Source organism: Anser anser (assembly GCF_964211835.1).
Source record: "Anser anser genome assembly, chromosome: 5".
Taxonomy (NCBI): domain Eukaryota; kingdom Metazoa; phylum Chordata; class Aves; order Anseriformes; family Anatidae; genus Anser; species Anser anser.
The window spans coordinates 7987135-8007612 of record NC_139725.1 but is presented as its reverse complement, the minus strand read 5'-3'; the positions used below and the strand labels follow the sequence as shown (position 1 = coordinate 8007612).

At 35.0% G+C, this 20478-nt stretch overlaps 1 protein-coding gene across 8 annotated transcripts in view; it reads right to left on the bottom strand.

The window, feature by feature from the left end:
- Nucleotides 1-20478, bottom strand: part of CCDC73 (coiled-coil domain containing 73) — a 77413-nt gene that overhangs the window by 1619 nt on the left and 55316 nt on the right. For all 8 annotated transcript variants that reach the window (XM_083837850.1, XM_083837848.1, XM_083837849.1 and 5 more), the window contains 6 exons: nucleotides 19020-19124; nucleotides 14354-14464; nucleotides 12431-12562; nucleotides 8299-8455; nucleotides 5545-7098; nucleotides 2508-2641 (listed from right to left, as the gene is read on the bottom strand). In XM_083837850.1, the coding sequence (XP_083693976.1) occupies nucleotides 2508-2641; nucleotides 5545-7098; nucleotides 8299-8455; nucleotides 12431-12562; nucleotides 14354-14464; nucleotides 19020-19124 (2193 nt within the window). The remainder of the gene's footprint in view (nucleotides 1-2507; nucleotides 2642-5544; nucleotides 7099-8298; nucleotides 8456-12430; nucleotides 12563-14353; nucleotides 14465-19019; nucleotides 19125-20478) is intronic.

Genomic DNA, 20478 nt, shown 5'->3' with positions numbered 1-20478 from the left:
TGAGGTGAGGCCTCCTCACTCTGCTCAGTTATTTTTGAATAGTAGGCACTCATGCCCCAATCAATTGAAAGGCATGGTCCATGGTTTTAGCAGACCTGTTTTTAGCTTAGCACAAATCTTTCTTTTTTAAATAAAAGGAAATTTAAAAGCATGAAGATGTGTAGTGGGACAGCATATCATTAGGTGAGCTAATAATTAGTAAGCTTTCCTTCCCTAGCACACAAGCATGTCTTTAAGTTTGAAACACTGTAAACAATGCAAATTGTTCAGTTAAGTTGTTGCACCTACAATGTTACTGCCATGCTTTTGGTTCTGATACTAGGTTCAGCAACAACTAATCTGTTTCACTGAGGAAGTAACTTCCAACCTGTTAATTCCAGTGCTGTACGCATACTTTCCCAAGGCCTCAGACAGAAATTAATGATACTTCACTGCAAATCACTAGTCAAAATCTGTGGCACTACACATGGGGCTGCATCTGTGCTATGCTAACTATCCAAGAGAAAAAAAATCTTTAATATAAGTATTACTCATGTCGTATTGCCAATGAAATAAAGCCATGCCATGCTACTTGGATTTTACTGAAGACACCAAACATTTAGACCTCTGGAGAAGTAATTGCAATTAGGTAATATGTATATATAAACCCCATTGTCACAGACTAATATTAGAAAAAAATCCATGTCAAACTAAAAATCCTCAGCATTTTCACAATGAAATATAAGTAAAACAATGCATCTTACTGCCCATGCTGAAGAATATGGTAAGTTCTCTTTAATACCATGGCAAATGCATAAAAACTTGTATTGCTGAATAGTATGGCTACGTGGTTAATGACTTGTGTGTAAACTGAGTTCAGCACTCTGATTCATCCTTACCTTGGGACTCGGGCATATGCAGACTAATATTTAAAACAGTTCTGCATGTTTTTACTAGAATTTCAAATACATCTGTAGCATTTCTTTTTATTTTCTATCGCTTTAGTGTTGTATTTTGGTTAAATGGAGTTACCCAAATGGAAGAAGGCACAAGTCTGCTCTAGTGATGAATGTACAATCAGAACAACTCAGCTGAGCAGCAAAAACGACTGCTGAGCCTATGTTTAATCTCCTCAAAGCTTTTTTGTATCAGTCAAATATAATGAAAAATTTAAGAAAAGGAGGTGCTAGAACAGCACCAACAAAGGAAGGAGCAGGCTGCAGACTGCAGAACAGGCTGAGACTTCAAATCTAATCTAAGGTCAAATCAGCAAGAAACTGTTCTTGTCTGTCTCAGCTTTTACTTAGCCTGCACATGAAGAGCTTTAATTTGTAGATGACAAAAAGATAATAACAACAATCAGAAAATGAAATACAACTTCTTACTAGCTGTAAATTAGATGCTTAGTCTACTCCTTACCAAAAGTTCTCAGCTGAGAGTGAGGGAGAAACAAGCAAGGAAGAGCAAGAGTTTTAATTCCTGAGTAAGAGCTTTAACTGATCGGTTCCTGGCTCCACCTCAATGAGCAAACGCAGGAGACATGGTAAGTATCACCATAGTGTTTGGTATTCTCCGAAAAATCCACCTCATTGTCATTCCCAAATGTAGTCTTATTGTGAAAGTTGACCAACATTACTCTTTACTTCCTAATTTCAGAGAACATGAATGCTAGTAGCACTAAAGAGAACCGATTAAGTCTCCTGAAGTCAGCCAACTTTGTCACCTGCAAACACTATACACCCTAATCTCAAACCTCACCCAGAAGACGCAGCCGTAACTACCTGAGAAACTCTTCTAGAACCTCTTCTGGAGAGGAAGGTCAATTGCAGTTGTAAATTATTGTATCACTCTTGAATATTATGTTTAGTATTAGGTCTAACCCTAATACAGCAATTAAAACTGTTCAAGCTCCACACAGTAGGAGAGTTTAACAGATCTAAAAGTGCAGTATGAGCCACTGGTAGCATCATTCTGAACAAACTTGTCTTAGTGGGAAAGAAAATGCTTTCTTTTTAATTATCCGCTTTTACACATTTGTATAATATCATGCTAATCAGTAAGATAACATAAAATATGGCACTATATAATTGCTGTCGTGGAATAAACTGATAGGGTCTCATTTGTAGGTACGCTGAATTTTTAGCTGATTCTTTTAAATAAGATGTTCCTATCAAGTAATAAAGGAAAGAATGTTTTTATACTTCCACATGATACTTCCCTCCACCCCCCCCTTTTATTTAAACTCCTACTTTTACTACTTTAGGTGATGATTTTTATTAAGGTACACAATGAACTACCCACTTCTTCCCCTCCCAAACAGGCTGGTTAGCATCTGTTTGATTCATATGCTGTGACTTTTTCCTGCTGCTTTCTATCAACCTTAATTGTGAAAAATGGTGCCTTGTTGCCCTTTTGATATTATTTTGGAGATTGACTCAGTCTTAAAGTATCCAGATGCGTACAGTTGTACAAATATCTGTGGAATTAGCTCACTGAGGTCTGGTCTGCAATATTTTTAATTGACTTACGTGTTCTGTGGGAAAAGAAGAATCATAAAAAGTCTTTGCTGTAGCATTCCATTCCTCACTAGGGTCTCCCTGGGGGTCTCGGTGGATACTAGAGGTACTCAAAGTGTCGGCAGCTCTGTTAGAACTGATAGAACCTGATTGACAAAACGGAAATGGTAACAACTGCAATTTAGTCTCTAGGCACTAATTGTAAAGCAACTAAATTTCTGGTTTACCTCTGATCTTAAAAAAAAAAAAAAAAAAAAAAGAAAAAAGAGACACACCACTCAAGGATTTTTGTTTTAATTCACCAAACCTCTGTTGCAGACTCTTACTTTTTTATTATTATTATTTTAATTTCACATACTTCTGCATCTACTTTGTCTCTAAAGATGAGGTATGGTTCTATTTTGATTAAAGTTGTTCTGTGTCATTTTCACCTATCAAGTTAATGACATGAAAATTGCAATTTATAGAAAACACGTATGTATGCTTAATATTCTAACTGAAGATACCTTTTCTCAAACAGCACATCTTTAAAGACCCACCTTCTGATAATGATAATAAGATACATAATTGCTGCCATCCCAACATCATATTACGGATGACTTGAAATAAAGACATTCTAAATACAAAGGTGTTTAGACAGACAAAAAATATCTTTTAAATAAGGAGTCTTCTAGTAAATAGATACACCTGATTTCATGTAATCAGGCTATAGTTATCTACTAAAGGTAAAAAGGAAAGATAAGCAGATGAAATGTAGCAGAGTATAAGGCTCCAGTCCTGCGGGGGCTTTATGTACTACCAGCAGACTCTGTTGAAACCGCTATCAAACTAGCTGCAGGATGAAAACACACGCGTACTTCCAAAATCACTCATAATGCAAACAGTAGCTGTTTTGTCACTACACAGATGCCTGTCAATTACTGGTATAACAGTAAAATCACTACTTTGCTATAAAAATTTATTTTACCTCAAGTTTGTGCAATATAGTTGATTTTAATTTTTTTTTTTTTTTTTTTTGAGAGAGGGGAGTGGAGGATTAACGGGAGCAGGAGCAGAAGCAGGTGGGGAGAGAGGAAAAGGGTTTGGGGTTTGTGTTTGATTTCTTTTTCAGTGTCTTCCCAGGAAGATTCTGACCATTCCCTATTCGTTTCTCTACTCAGCATGGCATAGCTGCTCCCTAGAACCAGAATTGTATAAATAGCAGATTTTACATTTTGGTTAGGCCGTAGAAGGAATTCCCTCTGACAGGCTTACAAAATTCCAATGCTCTTCCCATCTGGGAAAATATTTTGAAAAAAATACACAATATATCTTGGAAATTGCAGTACTAAGTGTACCACAATGATTAATTCTTAGGTGCCCTGTCAGTAAGATTTTCTGCTCTCCAAGAGGTGCAGGATTCAGAGAGGCCAGCAAGCAGAAGTAGGGACCTATATAAATTAGGCAGTATGACAAGAGGGAGAGGCAGATCTGGAACACAGCCCAAGATCCTCAGCTGGGAAGTTTGGCCAGAATTAAAGAGGTCTGGTGACTGTACTGGTCACTAGGCAACTCATTTGTGCTATTAGAGTCATATTCAAATCCCTACTGGCTCCTTTGGATGAACTTGTCAGACTCACTTCTTGGAATTACTCCACTTTGCATACAAAAAGGTGTCTGACAAGAAAAGGAGGAATGATGCATGGAAGAACTTCAAATAGGGCAAGCCCTTCTTCCAGAAAGAACATCACAACAGTGCATTTATTTTCTTGAAACTACTATTGAAATTCACATTAATAAAAATAATGTGCCATCTGAGATTAGGATACTGCTACCTTGCTACTTTTATTTTAGTGACAGAGGCTCATCTGAAACTGAACTTCAAATAATTGTGTGTATAGAAATAAACACATGCAAGAGGCCAACTACAGAAACAAAATAACCTATAAACTTGAAATCATAATATGTGAACAATATTAGGAAAACAGACGGATGGTTTTCCATCTCACTGCCACTGGCTGCAAAACTAAGGCGTTGGGTTCCATTCTGTTCATACACTGAAGGGGCGAAGTACAAAGCACTACATCAGCAAAACCTGAAATAGATACAAACACCCTACATTGCAGGCCTAGCTCTTTTGGAAAACATCTAAGCAACCAAAACACCATTTTTTCAACAAAAGTGGGGCTTTAATTTGTTCCAGAGGCTAACAGATTATCTGTTTTTTCAAGCTTACAGCATGTATGCGTTAAGTATAGAATCCACATACAAGCTTTATTTTGAGAAAGGAAGGCAATGCTTAAAATACCTTTTATTCTATCCAGTTGCTGAAGTAGAGGAATATCTACAAACATTTTGAAGTCATTTTACTGTGGATATAGTAATGTTTTTATTACTTTGGTAAGAGATTGAGTTTTAAAATGGCACTTTTAGTAAATAAATACAGGAGTAATCTAGCAAGTAATCTTATTGCAAAAAAAAACTAAAATATAGTTCTTCCTGCATTTCAGTAATGATGTATAAATGTGGAATAAAATGTTTATTTTTATGAAGGCAAAATATTGCTCAGCAAGTAATCACCAAGTGTCAACAACAAAAGATGAAAAACCTCATTGAGAACTCCCAACAGCCTACTGTGATTTACAAAGCTTCAGAGAATAATCTTTCACTCATTCGGATGGTTCTGAGTGTCCATCTGATTTGAAGATACACAATAAAGTATATAAATACACACCACATTAGGGTTACAAATGCCTATAAAATTCCGTTTGTCATTGCACTGCTTTTCTTTCACTAAGGCAAATAGGAGAAAAAGTTGATTTAATCAAGTTATTTAAATTGATTAAATAAAAAAAAAGCTACTTAGCTGCATTTATACTATGAGATTTCTCAGGTTATCTTTCATCTATCAGTTGTTTTTTTTTTGTTTTGTTGTGTGTTTTTTTTTCCACAAAAATGACAACATGTTTTCTAATGCTACACTACTTAAATGCAGAAAAAAAAAAAACACATTTTGGTTATTTTTTTAAAACCTAGTCAATACATACTTCAAAACATACTTTTTTCTTACCTAGTCCTTTTTCTCTCTTGGCAACATTTTCATTGGGACTTTGACACGGTGCTTTTGAAATAACCTTTCTGTTTTCCACTAGGCATGGTAGTTTCTCTTTCAAAACAGGAGGTTCTTTGGAAGCTGAAGTCCATGTAACTTGACTTCTCATTTGATTTACTCTTGAACAAGAACCAAGGTCTAAAAAATTGAAGTGTACTGGAGTTTTCTCAGCTTTTTTATCTGAAGTTGAAAGATCAAAGGATGACCTTCCACTTACATTTACTAAATTTCCAGATGTTCTCCTGGGTAAAGAGCATGATTCTTTCAGGTGACCCTCAGCAAACTTCCTTCCTGGATCTGTACTGTGCAGCGATCCTTTTTTCTCTTTTAACAATGTATTATTTATTGAATTATCATTAATCTCCAGGGAATGTCCATTTTTGATGAACTGTATCTGAATATCATCATTACGTTTTTCACACAGAAAAAGTTTATCTGTACTAATTCCATCTGTTGGGACTTTATGAACAGTTATTTCAAGATCAGCAGCCTTTACTGGAGATACAGCTTCAGCATTCGGAGTGCATGTATTTGTATCACCTCCTGATTGCTCAGTACTGCCTTGTTCAGTTTGTTTGCTGTGCCTGTCATCCACATTTATTCCTCTATCTACTGTTTCAGGGCATAAATTTGAAGTACCTGAAACAGGCATATTACTGCTGTGTTCTTTTGCAGCAGCACTGGCACTTGCATTATCACAACAAACAGAGGGTATATTTTGAGCATCAGTGGCTGGAATACCAGTACTCCTTAGTGCACTATTTCTGTTCATGTTTCTGTCTTTGTCATCGTAATTTCTGTCTTCAGCATCTACATGCGTCTGTTTAAAAGGAAATTTATCTCTATGTAAACCACTCACCTTTAACAAGTTTTTTTCTGTTCTATGTAATCTGTTACCTACATAATTATCACTGTCCAGCAAGCTACATTTCTGGTATTCTGTCTGAGAATTCTCCTTAGCATAAGGAAGGATGCCAAAATTGAATTCTTTTGCTTGATGATTATCAGTCATTCTCTCACACACAACATTCTTCTCAATGCAGATAACTGCTTCAGACTCTTTTTCAGATGCTTCAGGCATAAGGGCACTGTTGTGCTCTATAGTATTTGATTGTTTGTCTGCCTCAGTACAAATTGATTCATGTGTAGTGTTATACAATTCTTGCTTACTAGAATTGGTGTCTTGACTTGCATTTTTCTCATAGAAAACTGTGTCAGTGCTGTCTAAAAATACCTTTCTTGTTTCTGTGTGGCATGCTGCCACTGGATCAGTGCTGTCCTGTAGCTTTTGTTCTAATTTTGCATTGCTTTCCTCCAGTAACATTCTATATGTAGTTTCTAGATTTTCTGCTTCTTTGCACTCAGTGACACGTATTTCCGAGGTCCGTCCTTGGGTAATTAAATCAGTATCTGTGCAGAGGGTATTCCTGGGAGAAACCTCCCTTTGCTTTTCTTCATAACGGCTAGCAACATTAATTTCATCCTTAAAACTGTTTTCAAGAACTTGTAAATCTGTTAAAGTGTATTCTCTAGTTAGCAATAGATGATGAAGAGGTTAAATAAAGCATTGTTTTCACAGTTTAAAGCTTCCAAAATATAGATTCAAGATTAGTATCAATACAGATTTTTCTTACATTAGAGCAATATTTTAAAACACATACAAATAAAGCAAAAAATTACTGAAGATAAATATTATTGTAATTTGCAAAATATTTATAGCCTGTTCAAACAGAAAATATATTAACATTCCGTACAGTTTAGTCATGGATTATATTGAATATATATTGAAATATTTCCCAATTGGTATTTGCCAGCCTTGTTGAAAGGGGTCTTCATTATGAAACTATAACACACTTAATCAACCCATGTGTATCTAACAAAGTTTGTCAGTGGTCTACTAGTGCGACTATTTGTCTTTGTTTTTTGGAAGTGGCATTTCTAGCTAATAAAAACCAAAACAGAAGTCAAACCCAATTAAGCAACTATGTTCATACCAAAAGCAATCTGCTACAACTTGATGGCAGTGAGCCAGTGAGGAATAACTAAAGCATTTCCATATCAGAAAGGTGTTTTCTGAAAAATACGCCTGGATGCTATGAGCAGTGATCCTTTAAAGCAATAATTTTACAGTCAAGAATCTTTTAAATTTCCACTTATCTTTGTTACAATTTTAGAAACGAAGCATTAAAGACTTAAGTACATTTTCTTTAGGCTTCAAAAAATTACTTAGTGGAGTTATAATGTACTTTGTATAGGAAAGTATTGTGTGTGTATTAAAATATTATTCCCCATGAACAGACCTTCACTGTCAGGTGCAGTGCAAGCACTCTTGTGCACATTTTCATTGTTTTATGGGAAAGGGGAAGTTTTTCCTTGTTTTTGCTTCCATACACTTTTAAATACATAGTTCTTCTTAACCCTTACTCACTTCTTAACTAGCATACAGGAGAAGGTATTGCAACAGCTTGAGGAGTGACAATACACAGATCTTACTTTATGTCCCAGGGCAGCCACCAGAAGTACTGTACTTTCGTTCACAGCCTTGTGAATTTACTACAGATTAGCATTACTGACACCAAGAATTTAACTGTCGTTAGTAGAAAAAATATTTGATTCAGGACTCAAGCATTCTCTTACCATATACTGTAATGTAAATAGTTATCTTTTTATCAACAATATTACTTATCTCTACTATCAGCGTAATCTTATTACTTTGTTCTATCTGTAATTCCTCAATGTTTAAGGAGTTTTTTACTTCAATTTCATCTTCATGTCCAAGAATACTGTCTTTTCTTCGTATAGATTGCATACTCTCGTTTTCCTTCTGAGTAGTCTGCATTTCACTGTATTTTGATGGTTCTTGACCACTCTAGCATAAGGGGGAAAAAATTATACATAGTTTAATAAACTACTAGAGTCTCTGATTAAATTTAAATTCAAGACCTGAATTAGTCTTTACTATTCTGATGAAAGCCAAAGACCATTCTCCTGAAATACACAAAGTTAATGTAAATGGGAAGGAAAAAAAAAAAAAAAGAGAGACAGGTCAGCACCCTAGAAAGGCAGGAAAGAAATTAGGCCCTACTATATTACAGTCCACAGGAAAAAAAAAAATTTACACTGATTGACAGTTTTTCAGAGGAAGGAAGATGTTTTCAACATCTACTGACTGGATTACTCCCTCTGTTTGCAGGCTAGATCAGTGACCTGCTCAGTAATTACACGTGGAAAAAACCTGCATAATTGCTAATTACACTCAAACACATGCATACACACATTAACACTTTTTTCTTCTTCCAACAAACCACGTGGGATTTTTAACTGTTTCATAGGCAAATATGACTTATGAATTTTCACTTTATTAAACTGCTCATTTCTCATTCCCTCTCAGCTGGATTTTGAACCTGAACAATTGAACTCAACAGGAGTAGAAGCCTGAAAGATGTTAAATTCCATGAAGTTCTGTGACAACTGGAAGCTGAACTGAAGAAACACCCTAAACAAAAAAAAACAATGCATCCACTCGCCTAGCCCTCCTCCCTCCCTCCCTCCTTCCACATACACACACACACAAAAAAAAAAAAAAGAAAAAGGGAAAAGACAAGACATCGTTTATCTGTTCTGTTCTTGACAGCTGAAGGCAGGAGCACATGCTGGCTCAGATAAAAGTTGGTAGCTGTGGGAGGGAGCAGGGGCACTGCTTAGTCCATAAAAGACAAGAGAAGAAGCTGAAGATACTTGGGTGGCTGGAGGTGTTGCAGAAGGAAGGCTGGCATGTGGGAGGGAGTTACAAGAGCTGTGCTTTGCATCGGATCTCTGGGGAGGACAAAGTATATTGTAAAATGTGGGGAGGTGCATAGGCAGAGGTGAAAAATAGGATTATTGCAGTGGTGTGGTAGTAGATGATGTACAACACAAATCTGCAGGAAACGATTTTCTACAGGTCACAGAAACATCTTGATGCTCCCAGCTTTGCTGATTTGGGGAAGGGAGGAGTCATGGCAAATGATGAGGAACTGAAATCAGTTTTCTTTGCCAAATACTCCACCTTCAATTTGTTTGATTTTTTTCCTCTTTTTGGGTGGGGGTGGGGTAAATCATCTCCCCTGTAAAGACTCTAACTTGAAATCATAAATATTAAATCTTTTTTGTTTTTTAATCTTTTAATTAGTTGGTTCTGCTTCTTGGTTATATGCAGCCTTGGCATCACATTTTAAAGCTTTTCTTTTCAAATACAAATACTAGAAACTTACTCTTTCTTTCATAAAAGCTATAGTCTTTTCATACCCTACTGCTTCTAAGAGCTGTTTCTTTAGACAGAAACAAAAAACAACCCCACATAACTTCGTTTTGTACAGGTATAGAACTACCGCAACATAACCTACCCCATTTGTTGGTATGGGCTGAACTGTTGAATGGATCTGAAACAAACCTGATAAGATGTTCTTAGAAAGGGAGAAAGACTGCATGATTCCTCTCCAGATTTTCTGAAGGGCTGACTACACCTAGTTTCTGTGAACTTCAAACACCTGTTCATCCTTTCAAAAATAATGTGTAAGATGCCTAAACATCAAAACTCCAAATCTCGATTTTATTTCTCTCCCCCTGTAAGTTAGTAAAATACATCTACACAACATACATCTACCTAAGATGACTTTTCCCTCAACAACATATTTCATGGTATGAAATTGAAAGCTTTCTCAAAACCAGATCTCCCAGCATGTATTACGAGCACAGTAATAAAAATAGCCTGCTGCTAGGTGTAGCCCTGTTCTGTAGTGGTACACAACTGCACTACAAGTTATATTTAACTTTACCATGGTTCACATTTAGTTTAACTAAATTGCAATGCATAAGTCAACGTAGGTGTAATTATTCAGGTACGAACGTGGCTCTGAAATGAGGTCTGACATTGTACTTTTCTTTAAAAGAAGGTTTTTGCTTAATTCCTGTTCCACAGGTGATTAGTATTAAGTTTACATACATGTGAAATTTCATGCCCCACAAATAATCACAGGGACTTCAGATGGTACTAGGTGTAAAAATAAATACATTTTTATATTCTTGCAATGCTTCCTTCATCTAAACCATAGCCAATGCTATCTAAACATAGCCGACAATGCTGCCCTTTTATGTTATACAAGACACTACCTCATTACTAATACAAGATGAAATACTACAAATTAGGATGATCAATACAATCTGCTGCATATTCTCTAATTTCTTGGCAGTGTTCCACTGTGGATTTCACTCAGCCTAACCTGTCAAGCTTTTGAAATCTTATGATCATGCCACACAAAGCAGTATGGCAATTCAGTGTAGGCTAGGTAAAGATAAATATTTAGATGACACCTCCATTTATTTATTTTTTCCATTTTTAAGCAGATGCTTCAAGCTTATCTACCTTCAAACACATGGGATTTTTTTAGTAAGCACAAGTACTGTTTCTCATAAATGGCTAATAGCATGCTTTGTTTCTACATCTTAAACAATTTATATTTCATTTTAGTTCAGAAAAAATGTTTTTTCAAAGTTACACAACTCCATCCTATAATTCTACATTATACCTTGTAGAATTCATACAGTTATTGCATGATGAGTACTCACATCAAGTCTAATTTCCAATGCATTATTAATCACACACCAGATGTGTGTATATGTATGGATGTGTGCTATAAACATAGCATACATGTATCGTGAAGAAATTCATTTGTTCTTCTAAATCCTTTTTTTTTTTTTTTTTTTTTTTTTAAGTTTGTCATTTTCACTGCCAATTCACAGCCTAGTTCTGAAAAAACAACAACAACATCAGTAAGTTTTTACCCGGTGTCTTCCTAACACTGAAAGCAAAAATCATAGATACTCAAAATGAGTTTTCCCTTCTGTGAAGGATAAACCATTATCTCAACGTAAAAATGAATGGAAAAGAGATATAGTCAATGCTCAACCAAACAACAGATTATACTCAACACACACAGATAGCTTCTTATAGCTTATGACTCTATATTTTTCAGTCTTACAAAAGACCGGAATATAAATTTGCAATCCAGTTTAAGTGGGAGCTAACACATAGCTATAGTGCTAAGTGTTTATCCTTTCGCTCCAAAAGACCATCTTCATGAACCTTATCACCTGCTGACTTCTCATACGTGCCCTGAATATAGAACTGAACGTGGACTTGGCTCACGCAGCAGCACAAGCTAAATTCATTTCAAGCTGCACTGCGTAAACCAGCCATCTACCTCCTGCGTAACTTGTCACTTGTCACTATGCCTTTGATTCTTAAACAGAAGAAGCAAAATAAAGGCTGTTTAGTTTGTTTGAACTAAAATTAAAGGCCTTAGATTATCTATTTGTTGATAAGATGAAAATTCTGATCTGTCCCATGTTACATAGGCTGAAATTTGTTCCTCTGAGTAGAAGTCGATTTGAACTTCCACAATTACAGGGAACTTGCATGCATGTAAAGGGGCAGTGGATCTACACATAGCATTTGAAAAGCACCTATGCAAAATACATTTGTGAAATATGATTTAGGAAAGATAGATAGCAATTATCTTAAATAATGTAATGCATGTATTTACTAAAGTAATGAACATCCCAAGTTTCTGTGGTAAAAGTGTCCTCTAGAAGAAAGGGAAACTTTTTCTGGGTACAGTAAATTTTAATGGGGTCTTGGATCATTGGCTACATCAGAGAAATTTTTAGGCTTAAGTAATGTCAAGGGGAGATCAGTGGACACAAGAGCCAGACTAGAAAAACTGTCATGTCTCTCATTCTCTAAGGTTAATTAATTTATTTTTAGGAAGAAATGCAAAGTACTGCAGCTATTAGATACACTTACCTGCAGACTTTCCACTTGCTCAGCATGCTGGTTTCCCCGAGGAGGAGGATAATCTTCAAGATGTCCTTGATCCCCCTTAAGGGAATTCAGCTCGTTTTTAATAGTGGCTATCTCTCTTCTCATATTTGCCTCCTATAACAAAGCAGAAAACACACATGCGTAAATCTTTTCTGCATGTTCAAATATGAAAAACCGCATGTTACAGCAGTATCAACAACTTAGAAGAAAGTATAGATGCTGAGGAATGCAGAAAATAAGACAATTTTGAAACTTTTCATTCACACCAAGATTTTAATCATATTATCATCTCTCTTTTTTCTTTTTTTTTTTAATTTGGGCTTTGTTCATCATTTACTTCAGGTTGTAACTCTCAAAAAGGTAGGATTTGTATTTGTAGCTTTTTTTTTCCTGCTCAAAGATAAACATGCTAGTCAATATTCATTCTCTATCTACATTTTCAAGGAACTATAACAAGTAATTTGCATGGAACTACTTCTGTAAATAGCCTCAAGTAAAGGTATTTCTGTAGAAGTGTTGGTTATTTCATTAACAAATATTTTCAGAGCAGTGTGTAATGTTAATGTTATCCATCATGATGCTAGGCTTTAAGAAATTAAAAGTCCAAATTTCTAGTTAGGCACAGTAGAAAGATTTGGGGTGGGGAGGTATCTTCTAAAGAGAAGATAGAAACTTTCCTGAGAAATAAACAGGGCCAATTTCCATGTCTATACAAGAAACTATGGTATAAGCCTCTGCTAGAAATTAGTAAGATGGAATCTTTTCTCCTCAAAGCAGTGAGCATCAGAACAGCGCAGGTATTTTGTAGACTCAAGGCTGCAGTCATGTCCGTAGTGGCTGCGCTCAAGGAGTTAGGACAACAGGCCTAAGATTTCCCCACAGCCTCGCTGATACAATCAGTCCCTTCAAATCCCTTCTGGCAGTAGATGCCAAGTATGTAGAAATAAAAGACAAAAGAGGCTATTAAACACATGCTGCTAGAATCTAATTTCCACACGCAAAACAGACCATGTCTTATTGAAGAAGTATTACTCACTTGTGCACATACATTTATTATTGCACACCATTTTTACAGCTAAAATACTTTATTCTTAAATAGTTAGCAATTACTGAAGTATTCTTTAAAAATAATGAAAGCATAGAAAAGATGCCAAATGTTGAAGACAAACTATCGTTTAGGTGTATGCAGAGGTGAATTCACTGAGAGGATATACAGGGTTTTACCTTTTTTAATCTCCTTTCACTCCATACTCCTTGTTAAAGAATTCCTTTCAAATGAGGACTTCCCACTTCAATGCAAGCTTTCAGCATCTCTACCCGATTCAGTCTGAGATTGCTTTTTGCCCACCCCCCAAGTCTGTGGGCATATGGCCCTTCAGAATTACCTTCAGTATGTGCCACTTTAATCAACATACGTTGTTTTTTGTTTGTTTTCCCTCCTTTCCTCACCAGAGGATATAACAGTTTACTACCAATAGTTTTTTCAGGGTACAAGAGTGCAGCCTAGAAGTGCTGGTATTCTCTGAATAAATTGTGTATAAAATTATTCTGAAAAATATATAAAATTCAATCAATGTAAGTTAAAAAGCTATATCAGCTTCTACATCTAGGTAATGGCAATTGTGTAATTCTGGAATATTCTTTAAGTGGACAGCACCTAATACCCTGGGACTCTTGTTTTATAGAACTGCCCTAATCTTTCATAGTACAGAATTCAACATTTCTCCTAAATCTACCTTTTAAAAATATTCATTTCTAGATGAGTCTGCATTATTAGAAAAGGAATTGGTTGTTTTTATTGTAGTATTTCTGTAATATTTTCTTGGCTTTTAGGAATTACCTGAAATGCTTGATGGCTATTTCAAAAATCTTTTAATACTATAACATTTAATTTAATAAACCTACATCTTTTTTCCAAGTTCTCAGTGCTTTCTCATGCTCATTCTGAAGATTAAGGAACTTTTCTTCATTTTCCTTTGCCTTCTCCCTTTGCAGCTCATTATCTCTTTCAAGGGTCTGCAATAAAATTAATTATCCAAAAAATAATCAATACCACATTAATGAATTTTGATGTGTTTTATGTTGCTTGGACCTTTGCTTCTAACATGCTGAAAGTGCCATACAGATCAGTGATAATGTGCTATCTCAACAATAATTTTCATAAATTAACAGAAAGGTGCTTATAGTTTAGCTAACAGGAAACAGGGGGAGGTTATGAAAAAAGAAATGGCTATAAAAGGGTATAAAAACACTTGCCATTATTCAGTTTCACTGCATAAGTTTTAATGTGCTGAAAAAGTAATATAAAGTCCAGAGATGAGAAATGTAGCACAATCTAGACCTTAAAGAAAGTACTTAGAGAAAAAACTAGTGTATAGCCAAAGAAAATATTTTTCTGATCACTTTTTCTTCCTAATTTTTTTATTAACTTAGCCTACAAACTGTGTAAGCTTCAAACTCTAAAACAGCTATATAATAAACTCTTCACGTTCCAATATCTGATTAACCTTTAATTTATATTACATCACTGAAACAGACTAAGTGTGCATTAAAATAAGAGTAATATAAAGTTTTTATAGTATCTTAGTTGTACTTGCAACATTTTTTGTTTAAATGTTTCAGCTTTACTGTGCCAAATTAAAGCACTTGTGTAAATCAACAGTAACTTCTGACACATCTCAGGTATTGTTGGAATTTTTATCCTATCACACTTTTATAGCAAACAATATGAAAGATAAAGGACATACTGCATCCATTACCTACTATATAGATGACACATATATTTGATAATGTAAACATTACTGCATGTAGCTATATGACCAGCTATATATTTATGATTCTGCTGAGCTTTTTTGAAAGTCCACATGAAAAATGTTAAGATATGAGGGCATTACTCTAAAGCAATTCCTTTTTACTTAATCTTTCAACTGAAGGTGGGTCCACTTCTTGACTCACTTACCAACAATTTAAAAATGCTTATTTGAATTAATCTATACTATTAACATAAATATATTTTACAGGTATAACACTAGGAAAATGAAGACTACCTTGCATTTTTATACACAAGGAAAAAGTTATTCATAATAAAGTAATGAATTTTCTCCAACAGATTATGTAATTAAAAGGGTGAGACAATTCAACAATACATTGTCTGTGTAATTGCACACAGATGTAGCACCTTTCATGCAGTTCTACAAACCTGGAGTCTAAGATCTCCTTTCTTTGATAAACCTCCTCTACTTCTCTAAATAAAGGTTTCTTTAATCCTTCGAGATAAATGTGGCTCAAATTCAACCTCCTCTGAGGTGGAATGTAACGGTTATTCACAGCACAGCTCTTACGACAAAACAAGCAGTAAATTACAGTACCTGACTGAAAAAAGAAGAGTTGCTGCCTCACCTAAACTTTCCTTGAAAATCTCCACTCCCAAAACAAACCTTAGGTTTGCCCATTTAGCATAAGAAATCACTAAGATACCTACTCAATATTGGGCCCTCTCAGTTAACCCTATCCTACTGAAATATTTTTGAAATAACAATAGTTTCAAATTAAACTGTCCAAAGTACTTTCTTATAATCATCACAGACGTAATTAGAAGCAGTATGGACATCAGAATAACACCTGTAGGTGTAGGGTTAACATTAACTAACTGTAAACACTTAAAATCCTGAAGATCCTTTGTAGAAATATCAACAGATAAAGTGCATCTTCTGAAAATAAACATAGCATCCTCATCATCTCAATAATACAGTGTTGTTACAGTGTAACAATACAGTGTTGTTGAAATTTACGGAGATAGGTGTGCAGTACAAAATAAAGCCAAATCCATTATAAATACATCGATCAATCAATCAATATAATAAGAATATTTTTGCTTTGGAGACCAAGAAGAGGAAGTTTCCTGATTTTGAGGGATACTGAGTGAAAGTATTCAGTAATTAGAATGCTAAGTAATCCTGAAAAAATGAGAGACGTTGTAATGACCGGTGGATGGATCTTTACTGCATGTACATATTGCCCCAGCACTTTTGCAAAGCTGAACTTGCCTATGCCAGAGTCAGCATGATCATCTTAGTTAAGTCCACACTGGGTTTACACGTGGCTTGTGGAATTAGTGGAACTGAAAGTTACGTATGTATTAGTCCTGTGATTCAAGAACATATTTATCAAAAGACCTTCACACCATCCCTTCCTAGACAAGACTCTGCTTTCTCTTTGGTTGCAAACAAGACTAATAGAAGCAAGTCCACCTCAAATAGGTACATCTGCTTTGATAATATCTTACACAAATAGATAGAACACAGTTGTCTCTGTGTTGAGATACAGTTTGCAGAGTAAGCTTTCTTCTTCCATTTGACCAAATAATCTATTATTTAGATAGGAAGAAATATCAGCTGCCTATTTATTCCAGGCTATATAAAGAAGAAACCTTGGGAGTAGCTGATGAATAGAATAATATATGTTAAAGACAACTGTATAGAGAGGAATACCTGAATTCCTTGCATTCTCATATATTCTGTCATTCACTAAGGAACTTTAGCTTGCTTTTCTGAACTCTCAGACACTTTTGTATCCTAGCACTGTGTATCCACAGATAAATGAAAAAGGCCGATATGATCTTACTTGAATGTTACTTTGCAAGTATTCAGTCATCTCAAGCCCAAAAACTAAGTAGAATTATTTTTCTGTGAGTAAAAGAAAAAAAAATTCCATAGTACTGTACAATGACTCAAAGGTTCATAAATATGACAGGAATGTAGGATAGAGCATAGGAATAAAATGTGACCTTCACAACCTACTCATCATATTCAGATTCTAGAATCAGTAAAAACAAAAGCAACAGCTCTCAAATCAACGGAAAAGTGGGTAGAGCATTCAAGTTGTATAGTAAGCTCCCTATTTATAAGTTCCATTTCTTGCTTTAAAAATGATGAGGCAAAATAAGCAGCTAACACCCTGTCTCAAACCATCAGCAAAATGAGTAGCTGTGAAAAGCAACAATATTTTATGACAACTGTTTAAATGGAGACAGATATTTTTGAAAAATCAAAATAATCCCCAAAGTTCATCTGGAAAGAACCAGAACACATGAGATTCACTTGAGATTCCTCAAGGGCCCCTCTATTATGAAAATCATCATTGGTAAGGTTACAAACCAGTTATCTCAAGCCTCTGCTTTTCTTTGCAAATTCATTTCAATCAGCTTAAAATAAAATGCACATTACCTTCTCACTAACAAAAAAAAGTGTCATATGAATAGCAACTAACCCAGCTATTTCACTGTTTCTGCTAATAAGCCAACATATAAACAACAGATTACTAAAAAGCATGCTACTTTTAACAGCTCGATGCCTGTAGAATTGCCTCGATTGATCGTGGTCAAAAGTTTAGTGTGCCAAGAAAACTAACCTAACACTAACCTTTCAGTAACCTTAAACTGTGCCTTGTCATGTTTAAATTTTTAGTAAAGCAAATTATAAGAAAAAGGAATTGGAGAATGCTGAAGATTCATAATGAACTAGTGGGACTATTCTCCAGGCTGAGAAGCATCTCTTCTTGGTTCTAGAGCACTCAGATCAAAGAATTTGAAGTCATGAAAATCCAACACTCTGGACTAAATGCAGGAACCTAGACTTATCTTTAACTTCACTTGTTCAGTCAAAATGCAAAATTCACATACTTATGTTGCGGCAGAAGGCAAACTTCTTACATCTATAAAAAGACAAGGTTAAGGCTTACGTGAAGTAAATCTAATTTCAATTTAGCATTAGAAGCGTTTACTTAGAAACAGAAGTATACATGCACATAGAAAGCTTAATTTGAAACTGAGATGCTAGTTCAAAACCTTTGCCTCAACGGCCAAGCAAAGAATAGAATAATTGTAATTATATCAATAAATACAGTGGATAATTATTAATTATCCCATTAATAGTTGTAGCTGAACTCAACATGGAATATCTGAACAGAAGAGATAATGACCTTAATCTTCAGTGCATTGTTAGCCAGTTTGACTGGTAGTATAATTTAGAATCTAAACTGTTAAGAATTTTATTTATTTTATTTACAATCTCAAAGAAGAACACTGCAATCCCATGACTACTTACCACCCTTAGCATAAATATGACAGACAACACAATAAGAAATGACTAAGGAATATTCTTGGTTAGGCTCTTTGCTCTAACAAAATTGAGGACAAGCTATGGCTCTGAAGTTCTGAAATTTGAAGTACTTTTCAGGAACGAGAAATTTATACCTACATAAAAATGAATTAAAAGAAACAAGTTATAAAATCATTTGATTTCAAAATACTTGAAAGCAACCTTAGAAACATTCTGGTTTTACCCTCCAGAAATAGTTGATTGGAGTGGCAACCATGATTTACTTTAGGGGGAGAATTCAAAGAGGGAAACCATAGACTGCATTTCAAGGTTCATGCTGACAGTTAAGGAGCTGAGGGAGCAATGGAAGTGAGGTCAAAAGTTCTGAAAAGCACACAGATGTCTTTAACAGCCCTAGACTTAAAAAATACATAACAGATAGTAGCAGCTTGTCTAATCAAGAAAAATCTGACCTGATATTCTTCTTTCAGTGCATTTAATTCACTTTCCATTCTAATATTCGTTTGGGTTATTCGCTGAAGCAGCTCCTGCACACATTGTAGAGAGCTGAGAATTTCCTTGTTAATACAAACAAATCAGGATATATTGAATTACATTTTGTTTCTGAAGTGTAAACATTAGTTAATTTATGTCTGAGATTCAGCATTTTTTTTTCTGTCAGTGGTATACAAAATAATGTACGTTAGAATGTATTTCCTATTACAACCAACATCAACATTTGGGAAGGGCTTGTAGGAAGAATCAGACCTCCTCTAGGCTCTTTCAGCCTTTTTCCTGGGAGAATATAATAGACTATTCTTTATCAGAGATTTTTTCTTATAATTAAAATGAACAATGCACTGATATTTTTAAAATAATTCAGTGCAAATCAGAACAATGTGCATCAAATCTTACCCCTCTGTGAGTTCAATTAATCTAGCAGAATAATTTTATGGTACCATATTACAGTTCAGGAAAATAATGGAAAATCCAGAGAAATTGTGAAAGACAAGTAATCACTTTCATTAATGGATAACCATTACGTGACATTATTCTGAATCTCAAATTAAATCCTAATAGATTGGAACTAACACACATTAGCTTTGCACCATATAATGCCATGATGCATGTGCATCAAATTTTGCTGTCACAATCCGATTTTTGAAGTGTCTTCATCAATTGTCTCATAAAGGGTAAACTATTTAGAATTAACAACTAATCTTATACTTTTTTTTTTCTTTTGGAAAACTTTAGGGCCAAGTTCTCAGCTTCATATTCATTGGCCTCAGTGACTCCAACAAGACTCTTCCAATCATTATAACATGGGGTTCATTGTCTGTCTGTAACCCATTAAGCATTCACTACTATGAGGGAATAATAATCCCAGTTTAAATTCCATGTGAGATGATGCTACATGAACTTTGCACTGAGTTGTACTAATGAACGCTACAGTCTTGACATTCAATTAACACTTTCTTTCAGTGTTCAGACTAAACCAAAGAATCATTACAAGTAACGTGGCTTGGTTCTGTTATTTCTATTACAAATGTGGACTGCTGCAATTATTCCTTCTGTATTTTAAACCTGTATGTCAAAAGTGAAAGACTAGCATGTTAATTCATTGCAGTAACTTATTTTCAAATGGTCCAAGTTGGTCAAATACAAAGTTGGGGTATTAAAATTTCAGCTGTCTTGCAGGAAAAGATCATTTTTTTAGAAGGACACTGTTCATGACAAAAATCTTCAAGTTAGACAGAACTGATATGACTAAATGACTATAGACAATATTGCTAGCTCAAGAAGAGTAAATTATAAGAAAACAGCCATCCAATGAGTTAAGGTGGTGTAGATTTACAGTCCATTGGTGCTACCATTCACTATGCTGCAGATGAAAATATGGATGGAATGGAGACAGTGAAAGTCATTTTATAT